At 47.7% G+C, this 19,483-nt stretch overlaps 7 protein-coding genes across 7 annotated transcripts; 5 read left to right on the top strand and 2 right to left on the bottom strand.

Moving 5' to 3' along the window:
• Positions 1–170: 170 nt before the first annotated feature.
• Positions 171–1,722, bottom strand: BKA55DRAFT_578258 (uncharacterized protein). The gene has a single exon (XM_046193682.1). The coding sequence runs from the start codon at positions 1,616–1,618 to the stop codon at positions 326–328; it is 1,293 nt and encodes a 430-aa protein (XP_046045601.1). The 5' UTR covers positions 1,619–1,722; the 3' UTR covers positions 171–325.
• A 4,072-nt stretch (positions 1,723–5,794) lies between these two features.
• On the top strand, positions 5,795–6,841 carry BKA55DRAFT_694231 (family 53 glycosyl hydrolase; the record flags this gene model as incomplete). Its single annotated transcript, XM_046200016.1, has 1 exon — positions 5,795–6,841. One exon carries the CDS (start codon positions 5,795–5,797, stop codon positions 6,839–6,841), a length of 1,047 nt encoding a protein of 348 aa, XP_046045600.1.
• A 2,753-nt stretch (positions 6,842–9,594) lies between these two features.
• BKA55DRAFT_578255 (dipeptidyl peptidase IV N-terminal region-domain-containing protein) lies at positions 9,595–12,011 on the top strand. The gene has a single exon (XM_046193681.1). It carries the CDS (start codon positions 9,622–9,624, stop codon positions 11,959–11,961), a length of 2,340 nt encoding a protein of 779 aa, XP_046045599.1. The 5' UTR covers positions 9,595–9,621; the 3' UTR covers positions 11,962–12,011.
• Positions 12,012–12,080: 69 nt separating this feature from the next.
• BKA55DRAFT_578254 (uncharacterized protein) lies at positions 12,081–12,766 on the top strand. The gene has a single exon (XM_046193680.1). It carries the CDS (start codon positions 12,293–12,295, stop codon positions 12,503–12,505), a length of 213 nt encoding a protein of 70 aa, XP_046045598.1. The 5' UTR covers positions 12,081–12,292; the 3' UTR covers positions 12,506–12,766.
• A 115-nt stretch (positions 12,767–12,881) lies between these two features.
• Positions 12,882–13,385, top strand: BKA55DRAFT_741664 (uncharacterized protein; the record flags this gene model as incomplete). The annotated part of the gene is made up of 1 exon (XM_046201480.1): positions 12,882–13,385. One exon carries the CDS (start codon positions 12,882–12,884, stop codon positions 13,383–13,385), a length of 504 nt encoding a protein of 167 aa, XP_046045597.1.
• BKA55DRAFT_578249 (uncharacterized protein) lies at positions 13,355–16,433 on the bottom strand. Its single transcript, XM_046193679.1, has 12 exons — positions 15,958–16,433; positions 15,340–15,903; positions 15,184–15,277; positions 14,880–15,138; positions 14,593–14,827; positions 14,458–14,544; positions 14,311–14,347; positions 14,115–14,263; positions 14,031–14,060; positions 13,943–13,973; positions 13,864–13,888; positions 13,355–13,815 (listed from the first exon to the last, which is right to left on the bottom strand). The coding sequence occupies exons 1-12, from the start codon at positions 16,073–16,075 to the stop codon at positions 13,438–13,440; spliced, it is 2,007 nt and encodes a 668-aa protein (XP_046045596.1). The 5' UTR covers positions 16,076–16,433; the 3' UTR covers positions 13,355–13,437.
• Positions 16,434–17,121: 688 nt separating this feature from the next.
• BKA55DRAFT_694227 (ankyrin repeat-containing domain protein) lies at positions 17,122–19,322 on the top strand (the record flags this gene model as incomplete). Its single annotated transcript, XM_046200015.1, has 2 exons — positions 17,122–17,576; positions 17,630–19,322. 2 exons carry the CDS (start codon positions 17,122–17,124, stop codon positions 19,320–19,322), a joined length of 2,148 nt encoding a protein of 715 aa, XP_046045595.1.
• Positions 19,323–19,483: the final 161 nt, after the last annotated feature.

The raw sequence follows: 19,483 nt of genomic DNA, 5'->3' as shown, positions 1-19,483 counted from the left end.
ATTACTAGAGGGGAGGCAATTGTAAGAACAGTTCGGATTAGCTTGGCGACCATACGGAGGATAGTTCTTCCGAACTGGACCATCTTAAGGGGCTGCTCACAGCCCAGCACTCTCTGATTGGTCAGCTCAAACCCACTGCGCGACTTAGGTAGCTTGATAAGGTCAATACCGTCAATCCGACCGCCACCTTCAATTGAACAAAACAAGGCTCTTTTAATCAAAGCTGGAATGCTCGTTGTGACTAATCTGAGCTTTGTACAACAAATACAGAATACTTACAGAAGGTTCTATGCCTAACAAGCAGGGTGCCACTGGCATAGCTCCTTTATAAATCCCATTGCCTTAATCGCTCCCAAACTGGGTAAACCTGGGTATCTCCAAAAGCCTCTCCATTGACTCTTGCAATGGCACGACGAGAAGCTAGCCACATGTGAAAATTATTATCCATGCCAACTTGATTTGAATGAGCGAAAACCTCTTCAAGCCAGGCCTGAAACAGAGAATCTTGTTCCTCTTCCAACTTTTGCGCTCGCTGCATGAGTTCTTCCGCGGATTCCTTCTCCTTTTGCAGCAAATCCCATATAAAGCGAACCGCGATGTTGAGATTCACTCGAACGACTGTTTCTTCGTCTCCAGACCCGCCACTGTAGTCGTCACGGTTGACATTCGATGCCAGGCCTGCCTCGAATAGCGGGTGAAAACTGATAGGTGAAGAAAGATGTGCATCATCCCCTGTTTTAACGAGGAGAACTGTGCACTGGGCTAGCTCTCTCTCCACGGGGCGTTCCATGTCATGAATCCTGTCATAACCTTTCAACCCTCTTGGGTTATGGTATTGGACTGTAATCTCTGGCAACGATTGCTTGTCAACAACCAGATATAAAGAGCGAAACAGATGGCACATGGCATAACCATGCTCTCGCCAAGATTGTATCTTTCCTGGGACTTCATCCTTAGGTGGCTCCTCTCCTGGGTATTTGGAGCTGAAGTTTCTCCAAGGCTTGAACTCCACCAAGTCCTCCGCATGAGTCGATAGATTCTGGGAGAGGTCGTGATGGAAGGCCGACAGCTGTTCCAGACCTTGAGGGCCAGTCTCTTGCAGATATGCAGGTTTGCCAAAGAAGCCACCGCGCTGGAAGAATGGCCGGCCGTCATGAAGCCGTAACCACTCTCGGTAGATGTACCGGGCGATCTTCTGGCTTTCGAAAGTGTCGACTGACTTGTATTCGAAATAGACCATTACTTCTTTGTTCAGATAGTCACTCAGGCACCTGATATCGACTCCAGGCTCTGTCAGGCGTAGTGTGTTGATTGTTGTCATGTTATGATCTACACGCCATCCAACCTTGAATTGTGAACTATCATTAAGGCGCATATATCTGGCGGAATCTTCGAAGAATATGACTCTCAATTCTCTGTGGACAAGATCTTGCATTTCTCTAGATGTCGTTCTTGTGGGCTCGAGATACCTGCAGTCGTAATAGCTCTTATCTGAACTTGGATCCATCTCAACCTGGGATGGGATGAGAAAGGCAAGGTCGACAGGTGGCGTCATCGAGGTGATCTTCTGTCTGTCGTCCTCAGCAGTAGGCTTCGTTAATGATGTGGAGTCTGGCATGGTTTCTGTTATGACGCGGATGATCAATGTGTTGGGGTGGAGCAAAAAGGTGAGAGAATTTCAAGAACACTTTTGAAAGAATTGCGAAGACTTTATACCTCTTGTTGATGTGAAATAAGGTCTTATACTTTGGGTTTGCTGCCTGAATGTCTCACCGAAATATGACCAAGGTTCACACAGGCTTGACCTGATTGGGTGGGGCAAGCCGCAAGGAGTATCATAGCCAGCCATCAAGAAAATAAACATTTTATCATAAAGTATCACCTTGCGAAGAAGTTTCGGCACTGGAGGATATGTATTAAAGTGTGTTGTTTATATTTGTGCTGAGGCTTTAAGTTTCTTTTATCCCATTAACATTGTACGTTGAGTGGTCTGGTCAGCACACAGTCCACCGAGACAACGCATAACCTTTCTGATCGATCTGTTTGCGCTGTCAGCAAAGGCCCCGAGGAAGATCAATTTACTGTATAATTCATATCACGTGGCGCCTGGCGAGGCCAATGTCTTGCATCATTATAAAAGCCATGGTCTTGTGTCCATGTTACAGTCTACACGGCAGACAACATTCCACCATGTTTATATCCTTTCTAATAAGTATAGAATTATTCCCATTTCTTTAGGTTCATTTTGCGGCGCCCGGTTGGCTCAATCTTAGCATGGGGTGCTTGCTCTTAGTGCTAGTAGCCTCATCTGCCCTGTCGTCGAGAAGAGCGACGAGCTCATCAGAGTCATCACTGGAGGCTTGTTCCAGACTTTAACGGCACAATGGCCTCTGTAAGTTCCAGTTAGGTGGCGGTCCACAGCACTGATTCAGTGGAGCGAAGGAATGACGTCATATACTTCGGACTTCACGCAAGAAGGAAACAACAGAATACTGCACACCATCGTCGCTTGACGTTTTCAATCCTGACCTTTTCAACGACAACAACAACCGCACCAATGCACTTTTTTATTACCTGTTGAGCCGTTTTCCAAGCGTCTTTTCATCAAACCATCTCGCCGTACCCTCGCCATGCTCTTCGCCAATACTCTCTTTTCTGCGCGTCAACTCGTCTTCAAGCTTTACAATTCCCACCCATCAATCAACAGCTCCTTCGCTGCCCCTTCGCCGACGCTAGAAGCCCAGAAAGGGCGACCGAAGAGTCCCTGTCAATCCCGATACAAACGCAAAGGATGCTAGTCTAACCCGAGCGTTATACCAAGCTGCAACCCGGCCGGTCGTGGATTAGTTGCCAGGCTCAGGCGACAAACCCGACCGACTATTATTCACCCTCCCATCGAAGGTAAATACGTTATTGAGCATGGAAGTTAGGTCCAAGGTTCGTTATCTCCCTACAGATGGAGGCCTCGTTCATCAGGCGTCAACCATGCGATGTACAAATCTGCAATCACACCTCCTTTCCGAACTTGATCACCCGACAAAACGAATTCAAGTTGCCTCCTCAATTGTATCTCTCTTCGCCGAAGGCTTTTTCACACTGCCGTACACCCTTTCTCACCCTGGCTGCAGAAGTAATTCTCACCGAACCGGCCACGAATCTCCGAAGCGAGAACGTCGATACCAACCCGCTGAGTTGGTGTCAAGCGCAGACCGTTCCGGCGACGTTTCTCGCGACACCGGTTGATATGGATCGACCATATCATGAATGCAGAAACCAAGCTGGGAGTTTGGACGCCTATCTACAGGTCAGCCATCAATCGCGAGCACACGGAAACAAGGGAAACCCTCAAGAACGTATTCCAACATGCATTGTTGGCAAACCTCCCTGGTCGCCGAGCTGAGGCTACAAACTCAACCCACCACTGTGCGCCCTCCCATCTATGGCAAATACTGTTTTCGTTCGCGACCCCTCACCGAGCAGACGGACAGGTTTCTCCGCACACACAATATCGACACTAATATGCTGCGGAGCGAAGTCTACAGTCAGAAGCGTGGAGATGGTCCTGTCGCCACGGTCAAGGCGAATGATTGGGGAGGTGTCCTCGTTGTCACCGAACTTGACGTGATAACGATAAGTCACTTATAGACATTGGGGCCCGGATGTCAGAGCTTTCCTGGCATTCATTTGTCCAAGTTACCCATGGTCAATCCCAGCCGCCTTTTTTGCTAAGAACAATTTGGATTGACACTATTGTCTAGCAATTGGTTAGGCATTGTGATATAATGTCTAAGTCGTGAGCTAGATGTGTTATTTGCAGTTGAGACCTGTGGCCGAGAGCTTATAATCACCACACAGAACTTAGACGCTATTGTCAATGACCCGACGAAGCTTGTGGTGTAGGACGTCATTCACCCATCGATCGTCGAAGGGAGCAGCGTACAACCAAAGACCCTGATGGCACACCCCCTGTGGACCATCCAATCATTTTTACCTATACTCGATATCAACATGCATTCTTTGCATCCTGGACAGCCTTTAGGGCGCATGATGATGTGAATGCTCATCGACCATCGGAAGAAGGAATACTTGGTCTTGTTTGGCTGGTTGGAATGGGCGTGTCAGGGTTGAGACCCAGCTGCAATCCCGACTGGTCGCGGAATAGTTAACAAGCTCAGAGATCATCTGGAAATGCTTAGGAAACTACCGCGAATGCGCAGACCCTTGCGATGATGATGTCTCTCCGACTAGACTAAAATGGATCGACCATATCATGAACACAGAAATCAACCTGGTAGTCTAGGAGGCCATCTACCAATCAATTACGAGCAGGGACAAGCACAAATCTTTGAGAACACAGGGTTATTCTTACCTTTACATGACATCAAGATGCTTGCTCTTTCAATTCTGGGTAGTTTACTTGTACGCATGCTTTTCTACCACCAACCGGAGCACCAGACATGTATTATTCGGGGTGTTATTGTTCTTGGTGATGAGTCTTTGGGGTTGACCATTATTGCAGCTTTACATGGATATGTTAAGATTATGGTTAGGCTTTACAATATTTTGCGACAGTTTATGATAACTTATGCCAGTTTATGCTAGTTTCGGGAACTTGGGTTAATCTTTACCTAAGCTTAGGCTACCATCATGCTTCACTTTGCAGACCTTATGATGACTCGCATTGTAGAATGCAGTATCTCAAAACCAGCCCCAGGTTGTGGCGGTGGAGTAAGAGTTGTCCTTTTCTCATGGGACTTGCAACTCGCGAGAATCCTTACAGGCTCAGTGATCTTGACGGTTGTATCGCAAGAGATGCATCTCTGCCCGATTATGAAGTACAACACCTATGGAGAACGGAGTGGCGGGCATCTCGGCTGTTTGATCTGGAGATGGGTGGCTGTTACGGGATCTTCAACTAGCGGCCGCTTCCTGGAGTTCTCATCGAGTACTACGCTCAAATGTGCAGATCTTCCCTAGGCTGTATGTCTTGTACGACTCCAAGCTACGGGCAAACCCGAAAAACGAGAAAACATGGTCACTGCTTCGAAAACCATAGTCGCATTGTCACAGATACCGATTTGTGTCACTGGAGAATGGCATAAGGCTCTCATATATCGTGTTGTCGACCGGGACTAGATCTTGTTCATTGTGTGTGTTTTTTTGGGTCTAGGAGTCCATAGCACCTTGCTAGAGAATCCCAGAGTTTTGGAGCTGATGAAGACTTGATATGGATAAAGGGTGTTGGGAGTATTGCGAAATAAAACGTTGAAATAGTACATTTGCTAGTAACCACTGAAGAGCATTACTTTGTGATTGTGACTAAACTAGATTTGAAAGTCAATGGCATTCTTTCTTGGGAGGATGCAATGCGTGGAATAGATAAAAGAATAGGAAAACGATGGGAGGAAAAGAACATCACCTCATCTACCCCACTGCTCGTCCGTGAATTCCCATTCGGGCGGATGAGAAACATGCACAAGTCCCGTTAGAGTATGTCAATCCTCGGAGTCGGTAGTTCTAGCTCCGCTTCTAGACACCCGATTACGGTAGTTGTCTTCCGGACTTTCTCTCACGAGGTTTCATCGTTGATTAAGGAGCGCTAGACCCATGTCGGAATAATTGGTGAAACACGTTTCATCCGAGCTATGATTGGAGGAATAACGGTAATCCTTGTATCGATCCTACGCATCTCGGCGTATTTAGCTGAAGGTCACGCTGGGGAGAGCTGCTACTTAAGAGTTCGCCAGTCCTCGACCAAAAGTTGATTGTTTCGAGTTCTCTCACGATCGTCAAAATGGTATTCTTTCGGTTCCTGGCATTTCTCTCCTACTGCTCGGTCGCGTTGGCCCTGACCTACAAGGGCGTCGACTGGTCTTCCGTTCTTCTCGAGGAACAAAAGGGCATTCAATACACTGCCGGCGGTTCCGCTCAACCACTAGAGAAGATTCTCGCCGCCAATGGCGTCAACTCAGTTCGTCAACGAGTCTGGGTCAACCCATCCAACGGCGACTACAACCTCGATTACAACCTCAAGCTCGCCAAGCGTGCTAAAGCTGCGGGCCTGAGCGTCTACTTGACTCTTCACTTCAGCGACACTTGGGCTGATCCTGGCCACCAAGCTATTCCCTCTGGATGGCCTACCGATATCGATAATTTGGCTTGGAGGTTGTATAACTATACTCAGCAAGTCTCCAACGCTTTCCAGTCTGCTGGTGTGCCTCCTGCGATTATCTCGATTGGAAATGAGATCACTGCTGGTCTTCTCTTCCCCACCGGCTCGACCAAATCATACTACAACATCGGACGTCTTCTTAATTCTGCGGCATACGGTATCAAGGACTCTTCTATCAGCCCCAAGCCCAAGATCATGATCCATCTCGACAAGGGCTGGGATTGGGGTACCCAAGAATATTTCTACACTCAAGTCCTCAACCAGAAGGGTCTTACACTCGGTGCCTTCGACGCCATGGGTGTTTCATACTACCCCTTCTACGGATCGGGCGCTACTTTCTCTGCGCTGGAGACTTCTCTCACCAACATGGCCAACAAATGGGGAAAGCAGATCTTTGTCAGCGAGCTTGACTGGCCTACCTCCTGCCCTTCCCCCGCTCAGCCTTTTCCCAGTGATATGAAGAACATTCCTTTCTCGGCTGATGGTCAGACTCAGTTTATTAAGAAGGTTGCTAGCATTGTTAGCAAGGTCAAAGGTGGAGCTGGAATTTATTACTGGGAGCCTGCTTGGATGAATAACCAGGCTCTTGGTTCTTCGTGTCCTTCCAACACCTTGTTCTCCTGGCCTGGCAAGGCTCTGTCAAGTCTTTCTGTCTTCAAGAGCATCTAAGCTAGACAAAATCCATTGGAGTCGTCATTTCGATTACATAGTTACCAATACGTTGTACATATAATCACCTGGTGTCAAAGCAAGCTAGACTTCTCTTTCAAGTGATCCAATGGCCCTGGCATGCATTTCCTGCCAGATGTTAGAACATAATTCTTGTCACAATCTAAATTATGGCTAGTCTCCTCGTGTAGTTGCTTGGTGGCGGTGAATGTTCTGTGCGGGTGTAAAGGTTATGCTATCTACTCAACAATTACCTGCAGTGACAATTATTTGCAACCCGTAGTTGACATATCTGTAGACTGGGTTCGGGAAAGCCTACATTGGTCTCTATCGCGCTATTTTTTCAAACAACGAGGGTCAATGGTCTTGCGACTAGCTGCTGTTCTGAAGCTTGGTATAAAACCTCGGCTTCCACTTTCTATCCTATTATATTTTTGTATTTCTGTGTCACCGTTTCTGTGCTAAATCTATGACACTAGAGCCAGGAGTCTGTAGCTCAGATCAAGCAGCCTTATCTCTTGGTCTCAAAGTTCGACGAATTCGTTGGCGTTGATGGGGTCTTTTCGTGTGAATATTCTTGGCTAGACACCCAGGTTGTTGGACAAGCATTGGTAGGAGTCAAGCCCGAATGGTAGCAGTGCTGCAGATCGGACAGTTCCAATAAGAGCGTCTTGGAAACTAGAGAATGAATCACGATAACTTATGTCTACTGATGCTGATATTTTCACTTTCAATTGTATGTATTTGATTCGGATGACTATATTTGCTTACTTACCGGGGATCCTTGGTGGCAATCGCCGTCAGTCATCACTGAAACATGACGTCTGTTATCTCACCCTATCACGTCTGCAGAAGAACTAACACTGCCTCTAGTTCATATCAGAAAGTCCACTCCCGAACTTTCAGGTTCTGCGACTTTAACTGCTGCATCGAGAACTGATCTTTCTGCAAAAATGGTTCACAGGTATAACGATCTATACGGAGAAAGCATCGTTGAACTTGTTCGCTCTACTTTCCCATGCAGCCTAAACTTTGACTTCTCGCTTGTTACCAAAGTGTGTGATACAGTTAGTCGTAGCTTTTGCCGCGACATGCCAGAAAGTAACTCGACAGGTTCCTTCGCTGCCATTGAAAGTGTTTACCTTTTGCAACTACAGAGATCACTGTCGAATTAATGGCTGGAGTTGCGGACTATGGAGGCGGTGGCAACGACTGTCGAGCTAGCTAGGATTGAGGCGCAAAACAGCAATGCAGACATTGGAACAAGACGTGGATGGCTGAAAACTGGAAGAACCACCTCTCTACCACCAATCAATACAGCTTTCAATATGATCGTCCATGGCGGAAGTGCCTCGCCGCCTGGTCAAGCGGCCAGCCGTTCACAGTCGGCACTGGATAATTCGCTCCTTTATTCCCAGCGGCTCCTACAAGCGAGGATAACGAAATTGTTAATACTAACCCGCTTTGTATCATGAATGACAATCAAAGTCGCAATATTATTATTCTATTGGTCTGAGATAAGATGTGATAATAGTTGCACGGAGCCTGGAGAGACTTGGGGTCAGTCTAACTTACTTGAGTGGGATGAAGGGTTAGGCGAAGTTGATATAGGAGCTGAAGCCTCTCAACAATCTCAGTTTGTATACCAGAGCTTGGAGGCTCTCAGTATGGATATCAAAGCTATAATTTAGGAAATATTGCGAAGGGAATCGGAGTCGCCGTTTTACTGCTTCAGACTGCGTCATGCAGTCGATCATTTACTGGAAGATATTTTCTCGAGAAAAGCTAGTCATGATATGATTAGAGATGAAGCAATTCTCATAGCCTCATTTCTTTTTTCACTTACAACTGATTTGATTCCGTAATTATCACATCTCAGCTTGAGTAAGATGCGATCATAATATTGAACTCCAAGAAGACATTCGAATATCCGAGTCACTGGGCATATGGTCTTCATGATGGCATGGAGAGATGCGGGCTTGGAAATGTCAGAGTGTTTTCCGGAGAGTAGTCCTGCTAAGCTTGATTGTTTACAAGCATTGCGTACAATTCGTTGAATAGTCATTAAATTGAAATAGGCTATGAGTCTTAAAGTAATGATGAGTTACAGTCTTGAAATCCTTGATTTATCATGATTCATGGTTCGTTGGCGAAAAGAGGGGCAACTGTAAGTGGGAGCAAGGCAATTCGTGAGATATGATATCTATTATGCTGATAACATGTCTTTTGGTCTGGATGCAAGTGATAGGACAACCTTGTAAAGGATTAAGATTACCTATGCAGCCAAGACTTCTGTTCCTTTCGATTCATAATGAAAAACAATCATGTCTAATCGCGTGATCCAACGATATTCCAAGTGAGGGGTAGATCATCACAATCATAGTGTTTGTTTTACCCTGGCACCCCCTGTAATTGGCTCTACCCAAGCCCAACTTTGATTTCAAGGACCATCACCTTATTATCGATAATAACCTTGCTCAACCTTCCTTATCTCTATGAACTTTTGTCGACTCCAAGAAATCAAGTCTTGGCCAACGCAACATAACACGGGGAACTTTTTCAAAATGGTCCAAAACGGCAGGTCTAAGATCCCTGTACAAGTCCACCATCTAAACCGCTGCGGGAAGGCGACTATCGAACTAGTGCTGTCGATCCCCGGTATAAGCTTAATCTCTGCCTCCCGGAAGTTTATCCGCTATAAGAACGCCGTGTAACGCGTTGACTTGTTGTTTTTTTCTCCTCAAGGTTTCTCTTCTGCAACCTCAGTTCAATCGTTCATCATGGTCGCGAAAGTCGTTCTAGCCACTCTTTTGGCCCTTGCCCCGTTGGGCTTGGCGATTGATCCTCCTAGACAGCCGCATCAACCTGTTGGTGAGGGGGATCGCCTTCTGACTTTCAATGAGACCAGCCCCAGCGCCAAATTGAGGCCTACTACTATGTCTGTAGAATGGTCGTCCGCTGGGCAAGACGGAAACTACATTGTTCTCAGCGACGATGGCGATCTTGTACTCGAAGACATCGTCAGCGAAAAGACAACAAAGTTCGTCACGGCTGATAAACTTCCCAAGGATCTGCACGAGTATTGGATCAGCGGTGATGCGAAGCGCGTCCTCGTCTCGTCAAACTACACCAAGCAATATCGATACTCTTACTTTGCTGATTACTTCATTCTTGATGTTGAGTCTGGCGAGAGTGAACCTCTTGTGAAAGATCAGGTTGGTGATATTCAGTATGCGCAGTTTGCGCCGGGTGGAAAGGCTGTTGCGTTCGTGCGGGGCAACAATCTTTTCATTCGTGATGCTGAAGGCAAGGTTGATCAGATTACGACTGACGGAGGGCCTGATATGTTCCATGGTGTACCTGATTGGGTGTACGAAGAGGAAATCTACGGTGGACGCTCGGCGCTTTGGTGGTCTCCTGATGCCAAATTCCTTGCATTCCTGAGCTTCAACGAGACTGGGGTTGGGACCTTCACTATTCCTTACTACATGGACAACCAGAAGCTTGCTCCCACATACCCTCGCGAGCTAGACCTTCGATATCCCAAGGTCGGTTCCAAGAACCCTACCGTCGAACTCAACATTCTCAATCTCTCGGATCGCGAGTACAAGCCCGTTCCCGTCGATGCGTTCGAGCCTGAGGAGCTCATCATCGGCGAAGTTGCTTGGGCCACCAAGGATCACAGCTCTCTCATCTACCGAGCCTTCAACCGTGTTCAAGACCACGATGCTCATGTTGTCGTCAACCCTGAGACGCTCAAGTCAAAGGTCGTTCGGGAGCGAGATGGAAGCGATGGGTGGCTTGAGCATACTCTTTCGATTTCTTTCGTTGGGCCTTTAAGTTCCAAGAAGAAGGATACTTACTACGTTGATGTTTCTGATGAGGATGGTTGGAATCACATTTACCTGTATCCTGTCAAGGGCGGAAAGGCTATTCAGCTTACTTCTGGTGAATGGGAGGTCTCTACTATTCTCAACATCGACACTGCCAAGAAGCTTGTTTACTTCCAAGCTTCGAAGCGACACTCCACCGAACGACATGTCTACAAAGTGTCATGGGAGACCAAGAAGATTACTTCTCTGGTTGACGATACTACCCCCGGTTACTGGTCTGCATCGTTCTCTTCAAGCGGTGGTTACTATATTCTTCATTACCAGGGTCCCGATGTTCCATACCAGGAGCTCTACACTACCAACACCACGAGCAAACCCGTCCGCACACTCGTTGACAACAAGGCTTTCTACAAGAACATCACTCAGTACAGCATGCCCAATATCACATACTTCGAACTCAAGCACCCTGATGGATATACTCTGAACGTCATGCAACAACTTCCCGTCAACTTCGACCCCGCTAAGAAGTACCCCGTTCTTTTCACTCCCTACGGCGGCCCTAACTCCCAGCGTGTCGCTAAGTCTTTCCAGTCTCTAGGATGGAAGTCTTATATTTCGTCTGATCCTGAGCTTCAGTACATCGTTTACACTGTTGATAACCGTGGAACTGCCATGCAAGGCCGCAAGTATCGCTCGCTTGTTACGTCTCAGCTTGGAAAGCTTGAACCTCTTGATCAGATCTGGGCTGCTGAACAGCTTATTGAGAGATATAGCTTCATCAACGCTGATAAGATCGGAATGTGGGGATGGTCGTATGGTGGATATCTCACAGCCAAGACCGTCGAAGCCGACTCTGGAGTATTCAGCTTCGGTCTCATCACCGCACCTGTATCAGACTGGCGATTCTATGATTCTATGTACACAGAGCGCTACATGAAGACTCTCGACGAGAACAAGGATGGATATCTCGAGACAGCAGTTCACAACGTCAACGGCTTCAAGAACCTCGCCGGCAGCTTCAGTATTCTCCATGGCACTGGTGACGATAACGTTCATTACCAACATGCTGCTGCTATGATTGATCTTCTTGTTGGTGCGGGCGTATCGCCTGAGAAGATGAAGATGTTTGCGTTCACGGATAGTGATCATAGTATTGTGTACAATGGCGCTTCGCCTTGGATCTATAAGTATCTTACTGCGAGGTTGTATGATGAGGTTAAGAGACAGCCTAAGGCCAAGGCTTTGACTCATCAGTGGAACAAGAGACGGGTTGAGATTATGGCCTAGATAGAGTCTTCGAGCCCTGTAGATTGATAGAGTAATAGAGTCTTCATGAGATGCATTATCTACCATCCAAGTGCGAAAAACAGTCAATATGTCTCTGGATTGTGACAAGCGTTGATGAATGTATAATGAACTTATCATAAACTTTAGGGTCTTTATGATGATTTTATCTTAACATTTAGAATCCTTAGGATAAAGCTTAGCCCTAAGCTGAGGCCTAAATCACAAAACTCGTCATACGGGCTTTGGGTTAGCCAGCCCATCTCGACCACACATTCGTCCCTCATCACCAACCCTTTGCCTCTCTGCTCTTTTCCCGACCACGCCGTTCACCATGTCAATGCTCCCGACTATTGCGACTGCACTGGTAGGATTCATCTACGACAGAGACGCCAGCCTTACTCCATTCACCGACCCTGATGAGATTTCCTGTTTCGGGTGCCTAGTGACCATCATCGCGACGCCCGTCTGTTCTGCGTCGCCAAAGAGTCGGCGAAGCACACCTGTCTTGGGTGCCAAAACTCAAGAAAGAAATGTGGTTCTATAGTCTGTTGACTCTTATTCACTTTTTAAACTCTGACTGGCCTCATTGGATATCCCCCCGCGAACTCTTAGGTGCTGCCCAATGAGACCACGTCTCTCGCCCTCAAATCCTCTCCACCGCCCGCGGCGCCCTCGAAACTAGAGAGACGCGGCGCCTCTGGTCTGCCCTCGGCAACTGCACGTCGTCGATCAGATCTCAGACCCCCTAGAACCGTCAAGCAACGATCGAGACATTGCCTTGACTATCTAGACGCAAGACTCTGCGGCCAACCGCGAGTCGCTCAATCTGCAACTCCTCCAACTTGTATATATAACGACTATTAGTCAATTCTTCGCCGCTAGCACCTTTTTAAGCCGGTGCCAACCTTTGACTTGAGGAAATGCAGGCTAGAATTGCGGGCGCCACGCCATTGTACGCCCGCCACGACTCCAAGGCTGTCCGTCTGCGCAAGGGTCGCCTGCCCAACGCCGCGACGACCCCGTTTGGATGTGACAACGGGGACCTTGAAGGCTTGCCTCTGGGACTCGACGACACCCTCATCGAACGGATGAATGCCGCACGTGGGTGTACTACTCCTATCTGCCCTTCTCCCTTTGCCGGCATGGGACCTGTCAAGCGAGGGCCTTCCCAGGCCACACCTCGCAAGCGCAAGGTCGCCCCGTCGAGCCTAGCCCCTCTCCTGCTCCTGATCCTCTGCCTTCCTTTGCACCCCTCCCTCATGTACGTGGTGGTTTCTCTGAGTTTGAAGAACTCCTGGATCCCTAGCCACCAGCGCCTGCTTCTCGGGTCGTGGCCGCCTCAATTGCAGCGAGAACCGATCCCAAGGCTATGCTCGAGCGGAAGATTCATGGGTGAAGTTTGCAAAGCTTTTATTTCGCATTGACTATTTGCTTATATAGACATATTATGGGCCTATCCTAAGGATAAATCCAAACTTATTGCGCTTCTCCCAAGCTCTCCAATTCTGTTTCTGATTCACCGTCGTTTCTCTCCTCACCATAACTGTCATAAGGCACAGGCTCATCAACATTTCGTCTCCAAAGAATGCGCTTCTGCACGAAGTATGGGAGTTGTTCATGCCATACCCACATCACCAGTTGCATCTTTGGCCGCTCATAGACCTTTTCGAGGTCTTCCAAACTTCGGCTGCTAGTCTCCTCGATCAAAAAGAGGACGAGGATGAATGCGATGACATTGAGGACTGAGAAAACGCCCAGTGTTCCTCGTGCATGAAAAGCATCATAGATCTCTGGTAAAAGGATTGAGAGGAGACCAGCAAAAAAGAGATTCATGGTAATGGCGACTGAGGCACCCTAGATATCATGTCAGTTGGTAATGACAAAATAACTTAGACAACTTACCGCTTCTCGATGGGATGATGGGAAACTGATTCAAGTTAGTATTGCCACAAATACAATTGTCAAACGGAGGGATAGTCACCTCTCAGAAGCTAAGGTGAATGGGATGGGCCCTGGAGTATTGTCAGTCGCGAGCCGGCCTTATCGATGCTGTTGAAGTCATTGCTCACCAAGGCCAGGCGCATAAGCAGCCACGAAACCTGCCTCCTGTCAGTCAAACTGTGACATCATACTAACTCCCTTGATGGACTAACAGTATACAAAGACCGTCCCCACAATGTTTCGTGCTTCTACACCCTTTGAGAACTTGTCGTTATATGCAATAGCTGCCGCCATGAGAAACAAGCTCATCAAAGGGAGCGTGAACAGTAGCCATCGTCTGCGGCCTAAGGTATCGATAGATCTTAAGATGGTTAGTATAACGTGACCGGACAGGTTTTAGCTACTGACCTCATGGCAAGGAGCCCGAAGAGAAAGTTCACTCCACCTGTACAATATGGTCAGTGTCAAACTTGACTGAGATGAATGAGAATGAACTCGAAGGATATTGCAAGCCGTGATAGTAAACTTTGAACTAGACACTTTTTGAACACGTACCAAACCCGACGCTATACGCAAGAGTAGCCTTGAGGTTGTCGTACGCCCCGCTGAACATTTTGTTGGAGTAGAAGGCGAAGACATTGACTGGGGGCATGTTAGTAAATCTAGAGGCAAGGATGGAACTTAACTTACCTCCGCACAGCTGCTGTGCCAAAGACACGATGCAAGTACTGTATACCGCATTTCTCAGAAACTTTGCCTGGAATAAGGTTGAGTACTGCAGCTTCGACAGCTTCAAGGATGCTATCACGCGTCCCATGTATGTCAACCCATTATGTCTATTCTTCTCCAGACTTGCCTGGTCGGGCACTGCCCTTTGTGGTCTAGTGGGCCACCAGATAAGGGTGAGGTCACGCAAGGCAAGCAGCTGAGTGAATCGAATCAGCAATACCGAAGGCATGCAACAGATGAAGACTTACACGATGAGATCTGATCTTGAGCAGGATCTGAAAGGCTCGATCAATACTGTAACCGGGAGTGTCGGAACGCATGTAGTAACGTGGGCTCTCATAGCACATGGCGACTGCAATAAGCAGCAAGAGTGCTGGGACAGCAGGGGCACCGAGGATGAGACGGAGGGCTAGTCTGGACCGGTTCTTCCCGTCTTCCTCGAGATATCCTGTCGCATCGGCGATTGCCATGTTGATAACAGACCCCATGAGGATGCCGCACGCAACCCTGTGGATATTAGAGGGGGTCACTGAATAGAGAGACATGACATACCAGAGCTGCCAGGCTAGTACAATAGATCCTCGCCAGAATCGGACTGCTGTCTCGGAGGCGAGAACGGGTGCACTAACTGCTTTGATACCCATTGCTGGATGTTTGTAAGTCCACTAACCGGAAAGGAGTTGCTCAAAGATACAAGGCTGCACGTACCAACACCAGCAATAATCCTAACCAAGAGCAGTTCTAGCCATGTCTGACAAAATGCAGAGCCAATGGAACTAGCAATGATCAAGAAAGCGGAAACCGTGAGCGCACCGCGACGACCGATGCAGATGTTTATCGGAAGTGACATTGGTGAACCTAGTAACGCAGCAGTGAAGTATGGCATTGCATTCATGGCGCCAGAAGACCAAGTCTCATCTCCTTTAGGGAGATCAAGCGGATTTGCCGCGTCCATAGAGTAAATATCAGCGGCGTTAATTGAAGCTTGGACATGTCCCTGTAGAAATGCGGCGAGGGAGACCGTGATGATGATGATCGGCATTCCAGGCTGAGAGAATACATGCTCTCTCTCATCACGAATACACTTCTTCTCATCCTCTGTGAGGTCATTCGGCATCGGGTTTTCGGAGGGTCCTTGCTCGGCAACGGCGTAGTAGTTGATGTTCTGAGCGATACTGAAGGCGCGTTCGAGTTCGTCGACGCTCACGGTGGGAAGATGCTCTGCTAGACAGGTTAGGGACTCTCTGATCTCGGTAGGGGAAGTCGTGTCGCCTGTTGAAAGATTAGCTCAGGAGAGTTATTGCCACCAGTCAGTAGGATACTCACAGAGCACGCTTCGATCACCACCTCGTTCCTTGATTTGCCTGCGTATCCATTTCTCCCAGTCCTCTTTGAACTTGGAAAGCTTCTCGGAAAGAGAGAACGAGGCCTTTCCTTCGGTCATGTTGAGTGTCGATGAGTCGAAGGTAGTGAACTTGGTATATCTCCCTCAATGTCTGAAATGTTGGGCTTCAATTGGATAAATGGAAACTTGGAAAAGCTGGGCAAAGGGGCGTCATATAACTGCCCAAAGCATACTTCTGAGAAACAGATTCACATGAATATTTAATAACAATTACCTGATTTGCCGATGGAATTCCAATTGAGGCTCTGCTGTCTCGGCGAACTGTATAGGGAGCCTTACCGCAGCTGGCCAAGACATGGCTGCAGGACTACAGGTTCACCGCCAGGGTCGAAACAATAGCCAAACTTTGAATACGAGAAAGCTGAATATATCGCATGGTTAGCCCTAGAAAACAAACGAACGCGCTGCAATATTTTATTGAGCATTGACCAAATGCAAATCATCACCAATCATATCATGGGGTAACCGAGTTATGGCAGGCCTCGACTATTCAGGGGGGTTGAAAATAAGGCTGACAGCAGTCTGGAGAAATGCATGACCTACAACTTTGCTCATTGGGACTCTAATTAGTGACAACATAGCAAACAGGCCAATTCTGCGACCCTTGGCTGCTGAAAGTGCAGCGAATAATAAACAGAAGGTCAAGTTCCTTCGCATCGTTGATTCAACAACCTGGCATCAAATCGCCAACCGGGTCTCGAGGCTGAGTTGATTACGCGTGCTCCACTCCTAGTGACATACTTGACTCAGACCGATGTTTCGAACGACGCCATGGGCGGCTGGTGATGTTACACAGCGACCACAGCCTGATTTTACCTCCCATATCCACATTCCCCAGACCCGAGAGGAGACTCCCCGATTCACGATCATGTGGATATTTCGGCATTTATCCAGATTCGAAAGTCTTGGCTTTTGCGGAGGCGGAACATTTCCAATGAATACCGATTGGTAATTTCTTTCATTGTGTCATCTCCCCCAAATTTCTTCATCCGAACCCTGCCTCCCCTTCTCCCACGTTCTAAGCACACATACCCCAGATTTACTTTGTAGACTCTTGTCGAGCAGATATTTCCAACTAAATCGGCATGACCTCGATGGAATCTATTGGAGGTGTCATCGCCATTGCACAGGCGATAGTAGGGACCTGCAAAGCTATCGACATTTGTGTAACGGCAATCAAGGACTCACACGAAACACTCCGAAGATGGAACACCATGATCACGACAATTCGTCAGACATCGCTGCAGTTTGAAGCTGTACTACTAGAGCGAAAGGCCTCTCATCCAACCGAGGACTCTCTAGAAGGCACGCACTATGGAGTCCTCGGCTCACATCTCGATCAGTTCAATCGTGACCTTCGGAAGCTCGAAAGGAATATCTCAAAGGCCAATCTTGCTAGTCCAGGTTCGAGTTCAAGGGTGTCTTTGAGGAGCAAAGTCAAACTTGCTTACACCATGGACTGGAGAGAGAATGAGCAGCTCTTCAAATGGATAGATCGTCATGTCAATCTACTGCAGATCAACACGGATCTCATAAGAGGGTAAGAAAGAAATGTTTGTCTGTTCTTCCTGAACTATGCTGACGATATTAAAGTGTTAACGAAGATGACATGAACCAAGTTCAGCGGGCCCTAGGGACTGGCCATGACAGTTGGAAACCCGCTCCCGCACCCGAGCTTCTCGACGAACCCCAAGCTGAGCTTAAGGATTGGTTGGCGTCTGCCGAAGGATTCGTCAGACATATTGCCCTTCGTGATTTCGACCCATCAGATAGTGACACATTGACACCTAACGAAACCGACTGGGACCTGATGCACGACACAGCTGATACAATCAACATCAATACCGTCAGCCTGATGGAACAGGAATACCGGCTGCATGCCACGATGCAACACGTTGACCATCTCAACGCCTCGAATATCCCTGTTATCGCATCAAACGTTCAGTTGGAAGTTATTCGGCTATCACATGAGCTGAGTAAAGCGAAGGGGGTCACCCTGACCTTGAAGGAGCGATTCCGTCTTCAAGAACGATATGTCACTCTTCTTCTGAAGTCAACAGAAAGGCATCACGTGTTTGGTATCAGAGCACAAGAGTACCTAAGAGGCCAGATCATTCCCAACATCAATAGCGAAGATGCTGAGCTCAGGGATATATGGCTGAGCGTCGGCAAGATGTATTATGCTTTGAAGGTCTGGGGTCCAGCAACAGAATGGCTTCGACTTGCCTTATTACATGGCTATGTCCGACACAGTAGAGACGTCAATCAATCTGAGATTGAAGAAATCTCAAAGCTCATCTGCCAAGTCTACGAAAAGGAAGGTCACCCTGAGTATGCAATTGCTCTGAGGCAAGTTCTCGAGCATCAAATAGGGTATGATCCGACAAAGATTCCCGGTGATCTCGAGAAGGCCGTCGAATGGTGCAACCTGAAAGGGTTTGACGTACTGATTGAAGGGGATCAGCTGGTATTTGCACATCGACTGAACGCCAAGCGTAACAGTGCTTTGCACGAAGCTGCCCTGGATACAAAGATTGACGTGAAGATACTGTCAAAGCTGATCATAAACGATCTCCTTGCTGTTAGGAACGCGAGCGAAGATACAGCACTTCTCTTAGCTATCGACAAGTCCAACACGGCAGTCATAACAACTCTTCTGACCATACCGTCTCTATTGCATGTTCGGGACAAGGAAGGTCGTACACCGCTTCACAGATGTCATGATCACAAGACATTGAGTCTACTTCTCGATGCTCTGAACTTATCTACACATCGCTCAAGCCTTACACACGTTGAGCCCAACAGTCATGATGCTTCATCCCTTATCGACATCAACTCTCAGGATGCTTGTGGTCGAACAGCTTTATTCATGGCATGTCACCAGGGCAACTGGAAGATGCTAAAGAAACTCATCGAAGCAGGTGCCGATGTCAGAATGTCAGACAAAACAGGCGTATGCCCTCTCTTAGCTTGCTCAGCTTCTCCCAGCATCTCATTCGCAAAGAGAGAAGAGATGATACTACGCCTGCGTTCCAGAGACGTAGACCCAGACCAGGAGGATATTGATGGTAATACTGCGCGGAAAGAACTTGGGCGGCTTTACTCATCAAGTAAGAAGGCTAATAGGTTCCTGTCCCTAGATCCTTCAGTAGAGTTGGAGAGGATGGAGAAGAAATCTAGAGCTGAAAGGAGAGAGAGTAACGCCACTGCTAGCACGACGAGAAGCGTGTTTTCACTAGGACGAATATTTAGTTGGGAGACGCGGAGCTCGTCGCCGTTAAGTTGACCTTTTTAGTTCGTGTCTGGTGTTAGATAGGGAAATCTTAACATGTTTACATATATCTCCGTGGAAAATTGTGTTCTTTTCACGCCGGCGCTGTCTGATTCATCGACTGAGGTAGGCTTTCTCAAATGTAGTCTATAGCAGACCTTTCCCAATCCATTAAA

Source organism: Fusarium redolens (genome assembly GCF_020744475.1).
Source record: "Fusarium redolens strain MPI-CAGE-AT-0023 chromosome Unknown BKA55scaffold_15, whole genome shotgun sequence".
Classification (NCBI taxonomy): domain Eukaryota; kingdom Fungi; phylum Ascomycota; class Sordariomycetes; order Hypocreales; family Nectriaceae; genus Fusarium; species Fusarium redolens.
Note: the sequence above shows the minus strand (reverse complement) of the source record. Positions and strands in the feature narration are given on the sequence as shown.

Bases quoted from the DNA above. Each gene is read 5' to 3' on its own strand.
- BKA55DRAFT_578258 (XM_046193682.1), bottom strand. From the start codon at position 1,618: ATGCCAGACTCCACATCATTAACGAAGCCTACTGCTGAGGACGACAGA.
- BKA55DRAFT_578255 (XM_046193681.1), top strand. From the start codon at position 9,622: ATGGTCGCGAAAGTCGTTCTAGCCACTCTTTTGGCCCTTGCCCCGTTG.
- BKA55DRAFT_578254 (XM_046193680.1), top strand. From the start codon at position 12,293: ATGTCAATGCTCCCGACTATTGCGACTGCACTGGTAGGATTCATCTAC.
- BKA55DRAFT_578249 (XM_046193679.1), bottom strand. From the start codon at position 16,075: ATGACCGAAGGAAAGGCCTCGTTCTCTCTTTCCGAGAAGCTTTCCAAG. The intron at 15,904-15,957 runs GTGAGTATCCTA...ATCTTTCAACAG, and splicing joins TGGTGATCGAAGCGTGCTCT to GCGACACGACTTCCCCTACC. The intron at 14,828-14,879 runs GTAAGTCTTCAT...CGATTCACTCAG, and splicing joins TCAAGATCAGATCTCATCGT to CTGCTTGCCTTGCGTGACCT.